The sequence below is a fragment of the Hippopotamus amphibius genome, chromosome 2, assembly GCF_030028045.1.
Source record: "Hippopotamus amphibius kiboko isolate mHipAmp2 chromosome 2, mHipAmp2.hap2, whole genome shotgun sequence".
NCBI lineage: Eukaryota > Metazoa > Chordata > Mammalia > Artiodactyla > Hippopotamidae > Hippopotamus > Hippopotamus amphibius.
Window position 1 is genome coordinate 57,812,997 of NC_080187.1, and position 18,739 is coordinate 57,831,735.

General features: G+C 40.3%; 1 protein-coding gene across 2 annotated transcripts in view; it reads right to left on the reverse strand.

The window, feature by feature from the left end:
• DOCK5 (dedicator of cytokinesis 5) overlaps positions 1 to 17,491 on the reverse strand; it is a 97,821-nt gene extending 80,330 nt beyond the window's left edge. Inside the window, exons 1-7 of one of the 2 annotated variants that reach the window (XM_057724415.1) lie at positions 17,421 to 17,491; positions 13,579 to 13,721; positions 10,948 to 11,073; positions 6,617 to 6,741; positions 4,594 to 4,692; positions 2,879 to 2,951; positions 513 to 616 (exon numbers count right to left, since the gene is read on the reverse strand). In XM_057724415.1, coding sequence (XP_057580398.1) covers positions 513 to 616; positions 2,879 to 2,951; positions 4,594 to 4,692; positions 6,617 to 6,741; positions 10,948 to 11,073; positions 13,579 to 13,721; positions 17,421 to 17,491 — 741 coding nt within the window. Of the gene's footprint in view, positions 1 to 512; positions 617 to 2,878; positions 2,952 to 4,593; positions 4,693 to 6,616; positions 6,742 to 10,947; positions 11,074 to 13,578; positions 13,722 to 17,420 lie in introns of those variants that run through there. The other variant, XM_057724416.1, reaches the window with a different exon arrangement.
• Between the last annotated feature and the right edge of the window lie 1,248 nt (positions 17,492 to 18,739).

The following is an 18,739-nucleotide window of genomic DNA, read 5'->3' on the forward strand; positions in this document are numbered from 1 at the left end:
AAATGAGATCTTCCCAACATCTACTTTCTGCTCTAAAATCTCAGTGGAAGCCATAGCTCAGCAGCAGTTAGAGGGAAGAATAAGGACAAAACTGATAGGAGAGGAAAGGAGGCCCCAGAGCAGAGAAATGGTGCCTGGCTCGTGCTGATATAAAAACCACATCCTACCACACCCACCACACAGTAACCCAGCCCAACAGTACAACTATCAACGCTCCACACAGGGTGATGAAAGAGCAGAGGGCAGGAGGGTGGCCCCTGACTGTTCACCTTCACGGATGCCATTTGCAGGGGAGGGAGGGACCCTCATTTAAAAGACTAAGGGGATGGGAGAGTATGCAGCTGGCGCGACCACAGCCCTCCTGGGTTCTAGCCTTGAAGGGGCCAACATGTAGAGCCCTAGAGAAGTTTCTAGTATTTACACACAAAAGTCTGAAAGGAGCTTTCAGAACCAATTTCAGGGGGAGTGAATAGGTCCTTAGCCATTTTCTGAGCCTCTTTCTTTAGCACCACCTTATAAACCACCAGATCATGCCTCCCGTCCCGCAGAGTGGTGCCATCCAGGTTCATCAGCTTCACGAAGGCCACCCCAAAGGCTCGCTCCGATTTATCTCTGGCTGAAAAGACAGGAATACGTGTCTGAGCAGGGCAGAAAGATACCAGGGGTGATGGCTATGAGAGCTGATGGCACATTTCACTCTATTTGTTGATATTTGACTATTTGATACCGACCTACAAAAATGGCAATCGTCCTCCAATCAACACAGTTCAGCGAGCTCCAATAAACCACACATACCGTGCACGTCACAGACTCCTTGAAGGAAACAGTATGCGTGTTTGTGAATGAAAGACACTGACTATCCACTCGGTCATCCAAATTAGAACTGTGGGTGTCGACACGGACCCCACCTCCACGCCAGTTCTGCCTCCTGAGCATCTCTGGAAGCTGTGCCTTTTCTCTTCATTTCTATTCCCACTTGAGTTCAGGCCACCCTCACCTCTTCCCTGTATTCCCACGAGATCTTCATAACAGGTCTCTGTCTCCAGTCCTTCTCCACCCAATACCCTCTCCACACTTTTGTGTGGATTTCCAAAATCACATCTAAACAGGTCAACTCTCCTGCTCCAAAACCCTCCTGTGAGCTATCTCGCTACTGCTGTTTTAAGACAGACTCAGTAATTATTTTATTTATTATATTCCAAGGTTTGTGATGCCATCTAAGGTTTCTGCTCCTCTCTTCTTTCCAAGATAGTAGCCCAGGTGCCAGGAGAAGTGGATATGTGTCCTTTGGCTTCTGCAGGTCCAGCCTCCTGAGGAAGAAAGGGCCTCCCTCCTGGTCTTCAGGTGCTGGCCTCTGATCTCACCATGTCCCGTGCTTGGATGTCTATGGCTGGGTGACTCACGATGTGTTCTCACCACAGGCACACCTCTAAGGTATGCTGTGACTCGTGTGTCCCCAGACTGGATGAGCACAGGATTACACTACAGTTTGTTCATCTGTTCTCCTGTTGATGGCCAATTTGGGGGTACTGTGACTAGAGCTGTTATAAATTTGTACCAAATCACCATCATCACCAATACAACACTCTTTAATGGCTCCTCCATAACAAGGTTCAAAAGAATCTTTGTCTTTCACGATTTGGCTCCAGCCTGCCTGGAATCAGACTGTGAGGTGTCAATCCGGGTACTCAATAGCCCTGTAACCTTGCGCAACTACCTATTATCTCTGCGCATCAGTTTCTTTATGTACAAATGTGGATTAAAGTAGTATGGACCTTACCAGACTACTGCAGATACTAAACAAGACAGTGTATAAACAGAGCTTCGCATCGTGTTTCATACAAACTAAGAGCTTGATACATGCTAGTTTAGTATTATGTAAAACTGTATGAAAGTGCTATAGTTGACTATTTGCTGATATTTGACTATTTGATACTGACTTACAAAAATGGCAATTTCAGATGGCTCAATCTAATATTATAATTGCTCCCACTTTAGTCCTACCAACCTCATTTGCTTTTCAAACACATTTCTCCACCATCACCCTTCGCTGGGCTAACTTCTGCTCACCTTCAAGTCTTAGCTACGATGTATGAAATCTTATGCATAAATCCCCAGGTGGGCTTAGGTGCTGTGCTTATTACAACTCCACGTTTGCTGCTATAACACGTATCACACTGATCTCAACTTCATCACCTGTTTTCTTGCTCATCTTCCTAACTGGACCACAGAGACTTTTCAAAGCAGTGACTGTGTCCTATTGGCTGTCATCTATCCAGGGCCTGGCCTGCAGTCTGGTAGGTAGATGGAGTTCAAAAAATTCAGTTTGGAAGGAAGGACTGTATTTTTATGCAGCGCTAAATGAGAACACCACTTTCAGAAATGTTGTGATCAATCTGAAAATAATCAATATTCTCCTCTGCTCACACCCTAGAAAAGTCAATTCACAAACTGTGATCTAAGAATTGAAACAGTTCTTTCATGAAAAAAAAAATCACTTGGGAAACAAGAGATTAAACAGTTTCCTTGCTTCAGGATTTCTCAGCAATACAGCAGCATACACTGTGAATGTCTAAGAGAGAAACATAATATACAAGCACTTCCTATCCCTATTCAACTGCGAAACCCTTTTCGTCAGAGAGCATCTATTAGCATCTTGAAGAACCTTAGTGTTCACAGAACACAATTTGGGGAAATTCTGATATAGAATGATAAACACAAATCTGGGAAACCTAGAAAAATGCATCTTGAAAATTTCCTTAGCACCAATGAACCTTGAAATAAAGATGTATCTCGTTCTACGGACCCACAAAAGCGCTGTCAAGCAAGAGTAAATACTGTTTTGATTGAACTATGTGGTAGACTTCCTAATACTTACATTCCTGAGATGACCGGTGTCGGAAGGTAAATCTTATATGGCAGCGAGCAACTTCTTCTATAGCGATGGATACCTGCACAATAATAAGGAATTAAGGGTTTGCATCAATACAGTCCTTTGCACTTATAGCTCATTTGATAAAATGAGGCCCATTTTAGTATCTGATCACAAGAGTAATTCCTATAGAGTGAGATTTAGTGTAGGGTTTCATTCAAAGGAGATTTAGCTATTTTTCAACACCAAAAGAATCTCAAGATCATCTTTGCTGTTTATCAGAGATTCTGAAAACAAAGATATTAGAAATTTCTAGTGCTTTCTGTAGTATGAAGCAGGAGATACTTCAGAGGGAAAAGATCAATTACTTTCAGGTTTATGTAGGACCTTTCAGACTGCAAGGTATACATGGATATGCTAATAATTAGGGTCTATAACAGAAGGAAAAGATAAAATACTGGGGACAAGGAGGCTTTTTTTGCTGCTTACATATACAGAAGGGACAGGGAAAACAGAGGCGTGGGGCAATGCAAAGAGCAGAGAATTTGTGGCAAATAGTTAAAACAAATTATGGCATGATTATATAATGGACCATTATGCAAGTATCTTTCTGTTTTTTGAAGGGTTTTTTTGGTTGCACCGCACAGCATGTGGGATCTTAGTTCCCCAACCAAGGATCAAACCCATGCCCCCTGAAGCGGAAGTGCAGAGTCCTAACCACTGGACTGCCAGGGAACTCCCATGCAAGTACCTAAAAACACACTTCTGAAGACCTTTTAATGCCTCGAGAGAGTTTTAAAAGGCACAATATACATTTGTATGAACAGCATGATTCAAAGCATATGAATTACATAAAATTGCAGAAAACAGTTACTTCTGAATTAAGATATTAGTGCAACTTTTCTTTTTTTTTTTAGTTTTCTAGGAGAGCTCATAAGACTTTGCCAATCAGAAAGAGCCAATGAATAAACAAAGGTCCTACTGTATAGCACAGGGAACTATATTTAATATCCCGAGATCAACCATAATGGAAAAGAATATGTAGAAGAATGTATATATAACTGAATCACTTTGCTGTACAGCAGAAATTAACACAACATTATACATCAACTATACTTCAATAAAAAAACAACAAAAAAAGAGCCAATGGAGCCTGGGGTTCAGAAGAAGTGGAATCCAGTTTCGGCTCTGACACTGAGCAGCTAGAGGAACTTGGTCATTTCACTTCTCTGAGTGTCAGTTATCTCATCAGGAAAAGGGCTACTGCAACTCGGACCATTTCAGTCACAGGGCTATTGCGAGGCTCACGTGAGCTGACTGATCTCAACAGCACTTTGGAATTTGTAAGACACATATTTAAATTGAAAAGCGGCCCAGCAAACTTGGTGAGAGGCCAAGAAGGAAAGAAATGTTAGGAAACTGCTTGTGGAGTGTGAAAATTTCCATGTGGTTCTGGACCATCCTGGCAGCCTCTTACATCATTACGACCACAAGTTTCTCTCTTCAAATTTCAACAAATGAGAATGTTATTTAAGATTTACCAAGTTCATGAAAGAGAAACAAGCTTCTGCAGAATTATGACTATCGATTCATTTCTGATTCCACACCACTGGCTACCTATCTAAAACTTCAGGAAAAAGGAGCGATTTGTGGGTAAAAAGGAGAAAGGAATGTAAAGGAGGTTTCATAAATGATAGGGGTTACTGATGACACATCCTCACCTTGACAGTCTCATACCAACAGGGCTGCTTGACTTGGTAATAGACCACTGACTTGTACTCGGAAATGCCTTCGTATCCAGCACCAGGATGAATTGCTTTCTTTGGATGGAAAGAAAAAATTAGGAGAGGGCGGTATTATCTAGATCACGGAGGGTATTCCACATGACCAGCACATGCCTTATACTGCCACACACAAGCTGATTACACCTGGGGGTGAAGAGTAAAGTGAGAATGAGATTCTAAGAAGATGTGGTGCATGTACACAATGGAATACTACTCAGCCATCAAAAAGAATGAAATAATGCCATTTGCAGCAACATGGATGGACCTAGAGATTATCATACTAAGTGAAGTCAGACAGAGAAAGAAATATGATATCACTTGTATGTGGAATCTAAAAAAAAAAAAATGATACAAATAAAGATAACATTCCTCTTTACAAAACAAACAGACTCACAGACACAGAAAACAAACTTATGGTTACCAAAGGGGAAAGGTAAGGGGAGGTATACTCGGGAATTTGGGACTGACATATACACACTACCATAAAATACACAACAAGAACCTACTGTAGAGCACAGGGAACACTACTCAGCATTTTGTAATAACCTATATGTGAAAAGAATCTGAACAAGAATATATTTATGTATATACACATGGATAATGGAATCATTTTACTGTATACCTGAAACTAACACAACATCGTAAATCAACCATACTTCAATAAAAATAAATTAAAAAAAAAAAGAATGAGCTTCTAGCACTTTGAGGGTCTAAGTGTCCCAATGTGTAGTCGTTAAGGCACCCAGCACCAGCTTAACATTTCTCTTTGCTGGAACTTTTCTTCTCTCTTCCATCCCAGCCATACACTGTCATGTCTTTCTTTCTTCTTTCCTCTCCCCGGGAACAGAGGCCTAGTGAGGGTGACCAGGAGCTACAGCACATGTGCAGTGTATGAGGTCCCATCTACACTCTGCTTGAAGGACTTGGTATGTAGGTGTGACACATTCACTAGAAGTTAGTGGTGTGTCTCTTCCTAGAAATGAACCACTTAGTTCAGCAGCACCAGGCCTCCATGAGGGCACTTCCACGCTAGTTAGCAGAGCCATGAAGACGTGTACTTGAACTCCCGGGGCAAAAGGGCTCTCCCAACAGCACAAAGAAGTGACTCCCCTACTGCGGCCCACAGCATCCTGCTGATCCCTTGACTCAGAGGACAACTTGACTTAGTCAACTGATTCCTTTGAAGTGGACCATATCCACGGGGAAGAGATGGGTGTGTACTCTGCGGGACCCCCACCATGAGGCACTCACTGGATGGAATGGATTCCCAAGCAGGTAACTACAGCTCTACAAGAGGAGCCAGATGTCCGCTGGGACAACGAAAGCCTCCCGTAACCACCCCCTGCCTATCCTTCTCTTTGATGTCAGAATCTAGAGTTAAGTTCTGTTGGGGGAACAGTGGACTGGAAGTGAGGTCACCTCTGTCTGTTCCCAACGCCACCGCTGAGTCCTGTGCTTCCCTGAGAAAACAGCTTATCCTTTCTGGGCTGCAGTCTCCTAATCCCTAAAACTAAAAAACGTGGTAGTTGACCTCGAACCAAGGGCCCTTCCGGTGTAACAGCTCTAATGGGCACGTCTCTGCTGGTTGAGCTCACCCAGGTGGAGGACCTGTGCCCTCCACGTGACCCGGGCAGGAATGCCACTCCACGCCAGCCCCGGGCGACCTTATCAGGCGTGAGTAACCTGAAAATGATTAAGAATCTCTGCATCGGAAGTGTACACCTGAAATCCCTGGTGGCTTAGGTCTTTCTCAGAGCAGGAGAAATCATGAAAATAAGAGTCTACATGAATTTATTGGTACAGCTGGTAATTGCTAATCACAAACTTAACAGGTTTCCTATTTTTCCCTCGTGAAACACCAAATGTACTCTACAGTGGAGAACAATTAACACCAGGCCCAAGCTCCTTCTGCGGTAAAGGAGCGGGTGACAGCAGCAGGACTGCTGGGGACACCACCTACCTCCAAGAGCCTGCCCTCCTCGTCATACACAGACATGGTCACCTCTACATTCTTCGGCGTCTTCTTTTTCCCTTTGTCAAACTCCCCATGGATGAGGGTGACATAAATATCATTCCGAACATCTCCTGCAACATGACAACCCATCCTGTGAGTGATGCTGTGCAGAGCCATCTTTAAATTTCAGGACGTAATAAGATGCAAATTATAAGTAAAATAGAAAATGCTCTGACTTGGTAATAAACTATTCATATAGCAGAAGTTTTTACGTGTATTGTTCCCTGTAGTTTGCCTCATTCTACCTCTCTATATATACCACAGTGTCTTTGAAATGCAGTTTAGTGCCCATCAACAGATGAATGGATAAAGAAGATGTGGTGTATGTGTATACATATACATATACATAGACATATATGTACACGCGTGCGCACACACACACACAGGAATACTACTCAGCCAGAAAAAAGAATAAAATCTTGCCATTTACAACACGGATGGACGGATGAAGTGGGAGGATATTAGTGAAATAAGACAGAGAGAGACAAATACTATATGATATCACTTGTATGTGGGATCTAAAAAATAAAACAAACTAGTGAATATAACATAAAAGAAACAGACTCACAGGTATAGAGAAAAGCTAGTGGTTACCAGTATAACACAGGGAAGGGGTGAGAGCAAGACAGGAGTAGGGAGGTAAGAGATACAAACCACTATGTATAAAAAAGATATATTGTACAGCACGAATATAGCCAATATTTTATAATAACTATAAATGGAATATAACCTTTAAAAATTATGAATCACGGTTGTACACATGAAACTTATCTAAGATTGTACATTAACCATACTGCAATAAAAAAAGCGAGCAATGATCTATCCATAAGCATATTCACTGTAGTATTGTTTGTGAATGTGAACCTTGCAGTCATCCTCAATTTCCAACCACAGAACCTGTTGAATAACTTCTGTTTATATTTAGGATGAAGACACAAATTACAGTACAATAAAATGAAATAATATTCATTTACTCATTTAAAAAACGGACTGAGCACCTACTCTGTACCAAGCACTGTACTAGGTGTTTGGGAGATGATGTCGAGCCATGCACCAGCCTTGCTCTCATGCAACTTACAGTCTGGTGGGCGAGAGAAGCATTCTCAGACAATCACCTGATGAAATGCATCATTACCAATGAAGGATAAGGGCAGGCTCAGTGAAAGCATCACACAAAGTCCCAAACGTGTTTGGAAGGTGTGGGAATCTATCCTTTGAGCTGATGTTGGAGGAATGAAAGGAAGAGGGAGAGAGAGTAGCACGTACAAAGGCCCGGAGGTAGTAGACATATGCATGAAGTCTTCAAGTGAGGGGAAATCTGGGGTGAGATGAGGCTAAAGATAGACATAAAACAAGTCTCCCTGAGGCCCACAGGCCAAGTGAAGAATTTGTAACTTCATCCTAAATATAAACAGATGTCATGTTTTCAGCAAGGAAGGAGTGGAACAAAATCAAGCATTTGTAAGAGGTCATTCATGAAACAGTGTGGAGAATGAGGTAGAAAGAGCAGAAACAGGGAAACCAGTTAGGAAGCGATGGCAGTTGTCCAGGGAATTGATGAGTAGCTACAACTCGGGTAGTGGCAACGGGATGGAGAAGAGGATGGAGCTGAGAGGCCTTTCAAAGGGAAAACGGGTGGGTTTTCTTCACTAATTTTGTGTGAGATGTAAAGGAAAGGAGGTGTCAAGGGTGATCTTCAGGCTTCTTGTTTGTGCAACTGGATGGATGAGGGGCTGTTTTCTTTGATAAAACACAATATAAGAGTCAGGTCTAGATGCCCAGCTCCAAATGTGGATTTTGAGTAAGAAATAAACAAGGAGAAGAGTGATCCAATCAGGGGTGGGAAGAGGACCTACTCAAGTCCTGAGGCAGGAAGTTGGATGGATGGTTATGGAGTTCAAAAGAAGGGTCTTGGGTCTAGAGATCTGTATTTGGAGGCAACTAACACACAGAAGCTAAGTGAGCAGATGAGATCACCTAGGGAGAGAATACAGGGGAGAAGGAAAGGGGGCCTGTTATGGACTGAATTGTGTTCCCCTCTTCCCCTAAATTCATATGTTGAAGTCCCAACCACTAACACCTCTGAGAGTGGCTGTATTTGGAAACAGGCTCTTTAAATAGGTGATTAAGGTAAAATGAGGTCATATGGCAGGTCCCAATCCAGTATGACTGGTGTCCTTATAAGCAAAGATTGGGACACAGACACACAGAGACTAAGGGGTGACAGTGTGAGGACACAATGAGAAGGGGCCATATGCAAACCAAGGAGAGAGGACTCGGAAGCAACCACCCTGAGGATACCCAGATCTCGGACTTCCAACCTCCATAACTGTGAGAAAAAGCCATGCAGCCTGTGGTATTTTGTTACCGCAGCCCAAGCAAACTATGACAGGGCGTAAGGACCAAATATTGAGGAACTCCAACATTGAAAGGTGAGGTGGCAAAGGAGTCCCGGGAGAGGCTCAGGAAAATGGAGGAAAAAAGAAGAATGTGGGGTCACGGACAATGACGGGGAACGTTCCAAGGAGGGAGTGACCACCCATGTCACATGCTGGCCAGAGACGATCATTAGGCTAAGAATAGCCACGGGACTTAGTGACACTGTGATCTCTGGTGACTAGTGACGGCCATTCTGGACAGGATAGAGGGTGACTGGCAGGTGAGAAAACAGCATGTAATCGCTTCCAAGAATTCAGCTGTAGGAGAAAGTGCAGCAGAGGGAGGAGTTTAAGACGAATCTGGAGCCTGTTTAAATGAGGATGAGAGGGAGTGCAGATGAGGGATGTTGGCTCAGATCTATGTTACTCAAACCTGGCCAATTACCAGAACCCGCCACGGGCCCCTGGTCTTACAAACTGAATCAGAGTCTCTGGAAAAATCTGGGAATCTGTATTTTATATATTTCCCAGGTGATATTTCCCAGGTGATCCTGATTGGCTGATCCAAAGACCAGCATATTTGGGAACCATCATCTGAGATGATTTTTAAAATCTGTTATAGTCCTGGCAGTCTATGAACCAATACTACTGAATAGAAAGAATCTTTCCAGCCACATTTCAAAGATAAATTCACTTTGTCCAAAAACTAAACTTCTCTATTTTATTTTTTCAGATTTTGGTCTTGCTGTAGCAATAAAACTGCCATCAGTTATAGGAAGGAAGAGTACCAATACTTATTTTTATAAACAACAAGAAGACAAAACGTTTTCCTAAAATGTTGAAGAATATGTATTATGGCAAAATGGCTCTGGAAGGGATGAAATAAGCAGATGAAAAACTACTTATCATAAGAAAAGAAGAAAAAGATAATCTCCATTTTAGAACTCTTTCATTCATTCATTCCACAAATATTCTTTTAATACCCACTATGTACAGAAATGCGTGAGGCATCAAATTATTACTGCTCCTATATTTTCCAAAGGAGGAACAACATCTTGTGTTAGTTTTAAAGAACCTGAATTTTCAAGCAATAGATAACAGCTCGGATTTTTGAGAATTTTTCTAACATGCCAAAGATTGTTTATTCACACATTCTATCTATCTATGTATCTATCTATTTATAAAATATACAACATATTTATATTTTAGTATTTATAACACATATTTTACATAACACACATATATAAAGTTCCTCGAGAGGATGATTTCCTTTTACCACTATAACCAAGAAAGTAAATGAGTTTAATCAGTGAATTCACAACGCATATGCAGATTATCGACACACGGTGGCAAAAAAGATGAAACTAAAGAAGGAAACTGCAGACTGTTTACATTCTTGTCACCACAAGCATGAGACGAGCTGAGAACACAGTTGGAGCTTAAGTCAATGGAGCAGAAGGTCCAGCTGAGTCTGAGCTGAGTGGGCACCTCGCTGGAATTTCCTGGCAAGGTGCCCACAGTGCTGGTGATGTCATCATGAGAAGAGGTATGTGCAGATGAAGCAAATTATTCTCAGGGCAGAGTACCTGTGCTATTTATTTAGCACTACTTAACGGATGGTCTAGGAAGGATTTCAGAGGGGCTTGTGCAGAACACAAAGGAAGAAAAAGCAAAGAGAAATTTTTGAGCTACATTTAAAAGCATTCTCTTGGGCTTGCACACTGGGTAGTTTTCTAAGGCACTGCAACCCTGTCTGTATCTCCCATTGTCACTATATCACTGAATGCAAACAGTAAATCTGATGGATCTATGTGACCTCAAGGGTCCCATTAGAAGTGACGGTGGCATGGAAGAAAGTCCTAGAGGATGCAGGACAGGTGAATCAAGCAAAGTGTTTACCTGGAAGGATTATTTCAGGAAAGCCCATTTTCCGGGCAATTGCTGTAGATCTATCCACCAAGTGTGAAAAGTTTTTCTGAACCTGCGTGAGGTCCCCCGGCAGTAGCTTCAAGGACACCCAAAGTCCTTTAAAGAAAGAAAAGATAAACTTTTAGCCCTTTGTTATGATCTATATAATAAACACAGACAAAAATGCTGAGAAAAAGATTTGCTTCATATCGATACACTGATACATTATTATAGAGATGTAAATTCTCCCCAGTTAACTTAGAATTTTAATGACACTCCCAACAAAATCACAGCAGGATTTCTTTGAGAATTTGACAGAGATGTGAACAGATGCTTATTTTTGGGGAAAAAAACAAATAAAACCCTTATCAGAGACCAAAATACTATAAAGTTATAGTAATGAGTGGTATTAGTAATAGGAAAGGTATATAAATCAATGGAAACAATAAAATCAAGTATTATATACAGCAATTAAACATATAGCAAAAAAGACAACAAATCATGAAAAATGGAACAATTCCATAATTGCACTGGGGTAATTTTCTAGCTACTTAGAACAACATCAATCTAACTTCTCACCACACATTTCACTAAAATAAATTCCTAATATGACAGAAAAGTAAATAGAAAAAAAGGAAATTAAAGGAAAAAATAAGTGCACAGCTATCAAATTGCTGAGAATGAGCCATTTTTCTAAGTTGAGAAACAAATGAAGAAATCACAAAAGCAAAAGAATTATCTATTCAAACTGAAAATATGATACTCATAAAAACTAAAAGGTAAAATTCATATACTACATACTATATATGTCTATAAAAGACATGATGAAATACTTATAAGAAATTATAAATTTATATTCATTAGAAGAAAAACATTCATGTCCTCACAAATAAACAGAATATGAATATACAATTCACAAAGAAGAACAAGAAATTTATAAATATTTGGCAAACCAGAAATTGAAAAGTATGTGTCCTAAGTAAGACAAATTATCATCTTCATTATACAAAGAGTTCACAAAAACTGAGAAAAAAAAACTTTAGAAAACTCATAAATACATGAGGGCCACAAAATTCATTGTCAAGTAGTTTTTTGAAATGCAAGAGAGCTATGGGAGTCTACTTTTCACCTTTCAAACAGGTAAAGATTTTTAAACAACAGTTTGGAAAGTGGGCAGATGGTAATTAGCGCCAACAGGAAGAAATCTATGGGAAGTATTCTGGTAAGGTACATCTCCAGGTTTAAGCTTGTTCCCACCATTTGACCCAGAAATCCTACTTTGGGGAATTTTCTTGGGGAGGCAGTCCTAACTATGGAAGAAGTTTCATGTATAAAGATAGCCAAAGCAGAGTTTTTTAAATTTATAATGATGGCAAAATAGAAAGCACTTAAGTGTTTACTAGGGAATTATGTGCTCAAAAAAAAAAAAAAAAAAAAAAATCCAAGCAATGGCATATCATGCAGCCACAAAAAATATTTATAAAGAGCATGAAAACATTTGAAAAGTGTATTATTAAGAAGGAGGAAAAGGAATAGGGTTTTTTTTTCCAGTTTTGTTAAAAAAAAATTGTACATACACAGCAATCTACTTAGTGTAAGGGTTTTCCACTCCAACAAATTATAACCTTAGGAGTTCCAAAACAACAGAAATACATTTAGTTACTTATTTTCAGGTTCTAAGATTCCTCACATGTATTTACTACTCAGGATAATTGTGAACACATGGCAAACTAAACATGCTAGAAACAATGTTTCCTAATTGCTTCCACTTCAGAAGACCATTACAGGGTGGTTTAAAAAAAAAAAAAGTGACTCAATCTTCAAAATTATCCCCAAATCATCATCACCTGAGTTTTAGACTGTAAACTATTTCCCCTTATTATTTGAGTTAAAAATGCAATTTCAATAAGCAAACTCCTCTGAGTTAAGGCTATGTCAACAAAATGACATATGGAAGTACTAAAAACAACTAAAAATGTTGTGCTAGGTAGCCCGTTATTTTATATTAATACACATCCATTTGCATTACTTTGGTCTCCTTCCTTTCAATTTTAGGAAAGGTAATAAGAGAAACATATTCAGAGAATGGAACATAATTATCCTCAAAACTCTTTTTCTTAAGTAATGAGAACCTACTGTATAGCACAGAGAGCTCTACTCAATGCTCTGTGGTGACCTAAATAGGAAGGAAATCCAAAAAAGCGGGGATGTATGTTTACATATAACTGATTCACTTTGCTGCGCAGCAGAAACTAACACAACATTGTAAAGCAACTATACTCCAATAAAAATTAATACAAAAATAAATTAAAAAAAAAAACAACACCCTTTTTCTTTGTGCCTTGACCTGGAGACAGCACTGGGATTACAGAGCAGACAAAAGTGAGGAAAGACTCACGGGGTGAGAACTTATTCTAGAGCATTTACAAAACACAGCTGTGAGCTAACTCTCTTAAGCCTTAGCTGCCTTCAGCCAGAAGCTGAGGTGGGCAGTCCCCAGCAGGGTCTGTTTTATATCAGAGAAAGATAATGAAAGGGCCGGAGTCCAAGGACTCAGCTCTGCACACCACCCTGCCAGCCCCGTCAGAGTCCCCTCCCAGCTCAGTCCGTAGGGCTGTGTACCTTGTCCTTTGTGATTCACTTCCTTGGCTGCTATCACTTTATTCAAGACTGAAGTGAGTGGCTCATTCTCCCCAATCACATGGGATGTTATCAGGGGCGACATGATTAGCTGCCTCTGCCGGATATAGGTTTCCATGGCAATTCTGAGAAAGTCAGAAATGATTGGTAAGTAAAAAAGAGGAAGTCTCCGCAGCACAGCCTCAGATAGTGGTGGGTGTGAAGAGCATCATTTGGAAATATAAACAGTAAAGGAACCTAACTACAGGATACTTTCCTTCTTTATTTTCCCATTGCCTATCTTAGACACCAAATTCATCTTGAAATGACTTGGGGGAAGAGGAGGAAAAAAAACCCAATAACAAACAAAACTCATGGTCAAACATTAACAACTAAAACCAGAGGCAATGCTTGATGCACTTTTCAAGGTGGGAGAGGCTGCAGGAATGGAATCTTACAAGGACAGAGGAAGGGGCAGGAGACCCAGCCTCCAGTTCTGGCTCCACTTGACAATGAGCTTTGCCAGAGTCTCTCCTCAGAGCCTCAGTTTCGTCATCTTTAAGGAAAGGGATGAGGATCACATGCCTTGAAGGCCCCCATCTAGTGACAATACTCAATGTACAAGCGGTATGTATGCGGTGGCTCCTGGATGGTGTTTGTAGAACCTCGTGTGATGACAAACTATATTTAGGATTGCAATGGCACAGGCACCCGCAAACAAGCATCACTTTAAAGGTCACATCAGGCTGAGGCTCCGACAGAGCGATCAACACAGAGCCAAACACAGCCCCCACTCTATGCAAAGCACGAGCCCTATCAGTAACTCCCTATCAGCCTGGTGCAGGACAATGGTGGCCAGTCTTCTCTGCTGTGGTTTCATTCTCTTGCCCACACACACAGACCAGCTTTCTCTGCAGGGTTCAGGCGTGTACCCTGACAATAGCGGGGGAGTATTCTGCAATGTGTTCCTGAAAAGCGGTATTGCTACAGCCTGAGGTGTTTTCAAATGACTCCCTCATATACAGACGAGCAGGATACATGCCTAAAACTCTCCCAATATAATAATCACTCTAGAGCTCTCGAGGTAAGTTACCAAAGCATTTACCATAAATCTTGGGAGTTCAATGCCAGAGGCTGTGATTTGCAACGTGAAAGCTTTACAGTGGCTGTTGGCGGCACAGTGAGTGGTAATCAAATTAGGGCTGGGCTCCTCAGAGACTCAAAGCTTGTATTATTATACGGTGGAGACAAACTGAGAGCTCACTGTTTCAGCACGGCTGCTAGATAAGAGCTGGTTCGGAAAGTAAGCAGGGAGGCACGTAACCAAAGAAGAAACCCACCTCAGAAAGTAAGACAAATACAGAGAAACACATTTGAGGTAACTCACATCCATAATACTGCTCCTATTTCGTATATATTTTATAATATTATTTGTATGGCGCAGATTAAATTTCATAACCATGAATGCTGCGCCCATTACTTATATATATATAATATATCATATTATTATATAACATTTCATATAACCCTCATATCCATGAATGCTGCTCTTAGTACATATATACATACAAAATATATATATTATACATATATATAGTACATAATGACATATGTATATATAATAGAAACAACAGTCACGGATATGAAAATTATATTTATCATAAGTATAATATCAATATATTTATATATGGATATATTCATATTTATGCTATGTATTTTATTTAAAATAATTCTATTTACATAAGATATAATATATTTGATTTAATATATGAAATCATTTAATTTAATGTATTAATATAAAGCTATAATATATCTTAATATAGTCTATGTATTAAATTTAATATATACCATATTTACTTAATATACTTAAATATATATATTTACATTAGGAGCAGCATTCATGAATTTGAAAGTTATGTCATAATGTGCATTAGCACTAAGCTACATAAAATATTTACCCCACCATATTCTTGGAGGGTCAGTATATAGGTGGCAGATAAGTATATGTTTTAAAAATTATTAATAGCAGCCTCTAGATGAGAAGGAAACTACTCCTTAGCACAAACTATTTATTCTATTATATTTAGAAACTGATCCAAAAGTGCTGGACTTTCAATTGAAAGATAAGGATTTTTATATTTTAAATAAGATTACATACGATACATATTTATCATAAAAAGATAGAAAATAGAGTTACCAAATAGAGGGACAAATAGAAGGGCAAAATCGCCTAGTTATACTATCGGAAAAAAATCACTGTTAATTATGGAGTATATTCTTTGAAATTTCTAAATTTTAAGGCTTTTAATGCATGTAACAATTTATATTCTTACATGCAATACTTCTCTATACTCACTGAACATTGGATATCACATATATTTTTAAAACTTGGTCAACCCCATAACTAAACCTCATTGTTTAATTTACCTTTCACTGATTCTCAATGAATTTATGGGCCATTTCTTTGCATGTGTATGTTTCCTTCTTACCTCCTTATGAACTTCTATTAATTCCTTACATTTTAGGAATACTTATTCTTTTTCATATAGATTGCAAAGATTTTATTAAATTTTTTCTATGTATAAGTTGTCTAAAATTTTTGTGTGGCTAAACCTATCAATTTTTCCTTTTTAGCTGCATCTTTGGTGTCTGACTCAGAAAGGCCTCCCACACATCACATTGTATGAAACTTTTATTTTCCTTTCGTACTTTAAGATTTTGGGCTTTTACACTTATATATGTTATCATCTGGAATTTACAATTTATAAGTTGGGAGATGAGGGTCTAACTTCTGTTTCTTAAATGGTTAGCTAATTTTCTCAAACTATCTTTTGCATAGTTTATCTTTTGCATAGTTTATCTTTCTCCATTGATTTTAAAATTAATATTTAAAAAATAATGTAACCATGTTAGTTATTACTAATACAATCACATATTAACTCAAATATCCTCGGGCTGGTTCCTGGAATTCTCAGTGTCATATCGATCTGTTGTGGTGGCTGCACGCTGGCTGAGACAATGGTCTTTTCTCACTGACACGACTGCCCTGTTAGAGGAGTCAGATCCAGCAATGTCCCCATCACCTGTGCGAGGTAAGCAGCACATGCCTGCTGGAGCCAGTCATGATGTTCACACGTTCGTTCCTTCAGAGTTACAGGGATGGAGAGTAGCTCTCCAACATCCCCCAGTGGCCCATCCAGGGCTCTAGCTCCTGAGGCTCAGTATGGGGGGCCTGAGTGCAGCTCTGTGGAGGAAACCTTCTGTACACTCCCTGGCTGGCTTCCCTCCACTTGCAGGAACCCAAGGATCAGTCCACCTTTCACTCTCACACCTCCTAAACTCTTGTTACTCAAAGCGTGGTCCCTAGACCCTCAGCAGCAGCATCACCTAGAAGCTTGTTAGATGCAGACTCCAAACCCACCAAATCATGTTTCACATTCTAACAAGATCCCAGGTGATTCACGTGCAGGCTACAGTCTGAGAAGCCCTGTGCTAGCTTACTTGATTCCTTTTCCTCTGTGATACCTATCCCATACGACAAAGTACAGGTAGACTCTGGCATTTCCGGCACTTAAATGGTACCATAATCTGGTAGATTTGCCCCTTATGTTCCTTTGGTCATGTCTGTAGAATCAGGAAATTTCAGTTACCCTCTTAAATTGGAGTGGAATACGAAGGACTTTGAATAAAGTCTTCTATCAGCTCCTCTCTAACAATCTTCCCACTTAAGAGCTTTCCTTTTCTAACTGGGCACAAAACTCCTAGCACCTGGTTCTGTGTTAACACCCCATCCAAAAGCCTAGGCCAGGTCTCCAGGCAGCCGGGATAAGTGCCCCAGTACTCACTGCTGACAGGGGATAAAATGCTGCTTTTCTTCATCATCCACCTTCCCATGTATGACATCAGTAACATCCATCACTAGGGAAAAATGAAACTTAGTTAAAGAGACTCATTGTTTCAGGCCTCAGTGACGAACTATGGAAAATTACAGTATCAGCAAACACACAACCCCTGAGGAAGAAAGAGAGCAAGCTGGGACATTTATTTTTTTGCCAACAATGACTCCCTGTGGCCCCAGCTTAGCAGAAGAGCAATTCACCAGGGGCTCAGGCAGGGGCTCGGGTGTTTTTGGATCAACCCTGCAGACTACCTCCTTTAAAAAATTCTACTTGACTGAGCTGCTGGATTCTTGAGTCACGTGACACTGACACTTTTCAGTAAGCCTGCATTCCAAGAGAGAGAACACATTTTTGGGGGGCGGGGCAGGAATATCAATAGAATAAAAGACCTGGGAGAGGAACTCAAGACTTGAAGTGGTCCACTGTCCCTCTGATTTGACATTTTCTCACCTGGTTTCCACATACATGAAGGGCAGTCAGGGCACCAGCAGCACAGACTAGAAGACCATATAGTGATTTGCTCCTTCATGCATGAGGAGAGCTATTAAGGAAGCACTGTTCTAATCCTACTGCATATATTGGGTTGGCCAAAAAAATCTGGGTTTTTCCATAAGATGTTGCTTACATCTTACGTTACAGCTTATGGAAAAACTTGAATGAACTTTTTGGCCAATCCAACATTATCTTATTTTTACTATTAGTATTAGCCCTACTTTAAGAGATGAGGAAACGGACCCCAGGAAAGGTAGGTAATTTTCTCTAGGTCAGAAGTTGTAAGTGGTAACACCAGGGTAGGACCCCAGCACTGATTACAGGGGCAAACTCTTTAACCTAACTATGCCTGCTGCCAAGAGAACTAATAAGTGGGCCATTCGCTCTACAGCTGCTGAGGGTAGGCAGGGCCCATGGCAAGAGGCCATCCCTTGGTTAATAAATTACAATCTAGCCATAAAACACACACTAATAATCCACACCCCAGATAACACGTTTGGAGATTAAAAGAAACACTGAGATATGAGACAATAATCATAAGAAAAATTAAAGAAAAGGGGCAAAATATTTTCTCAAGTCCACCCGAACACATAGTGCATAAGGCTTGGCAATGAATACTGTTGGTGAAAGGAAGCTGCAGAAAGCAGGGCATGACATTAACTTGCTGTCAGTCCATAACAGATCCCTGCAAACAGTACGTGTGTACACACACACACACACACACACACACACACACACGTGTGCACACACACGGACACACAAATACTGCAGAA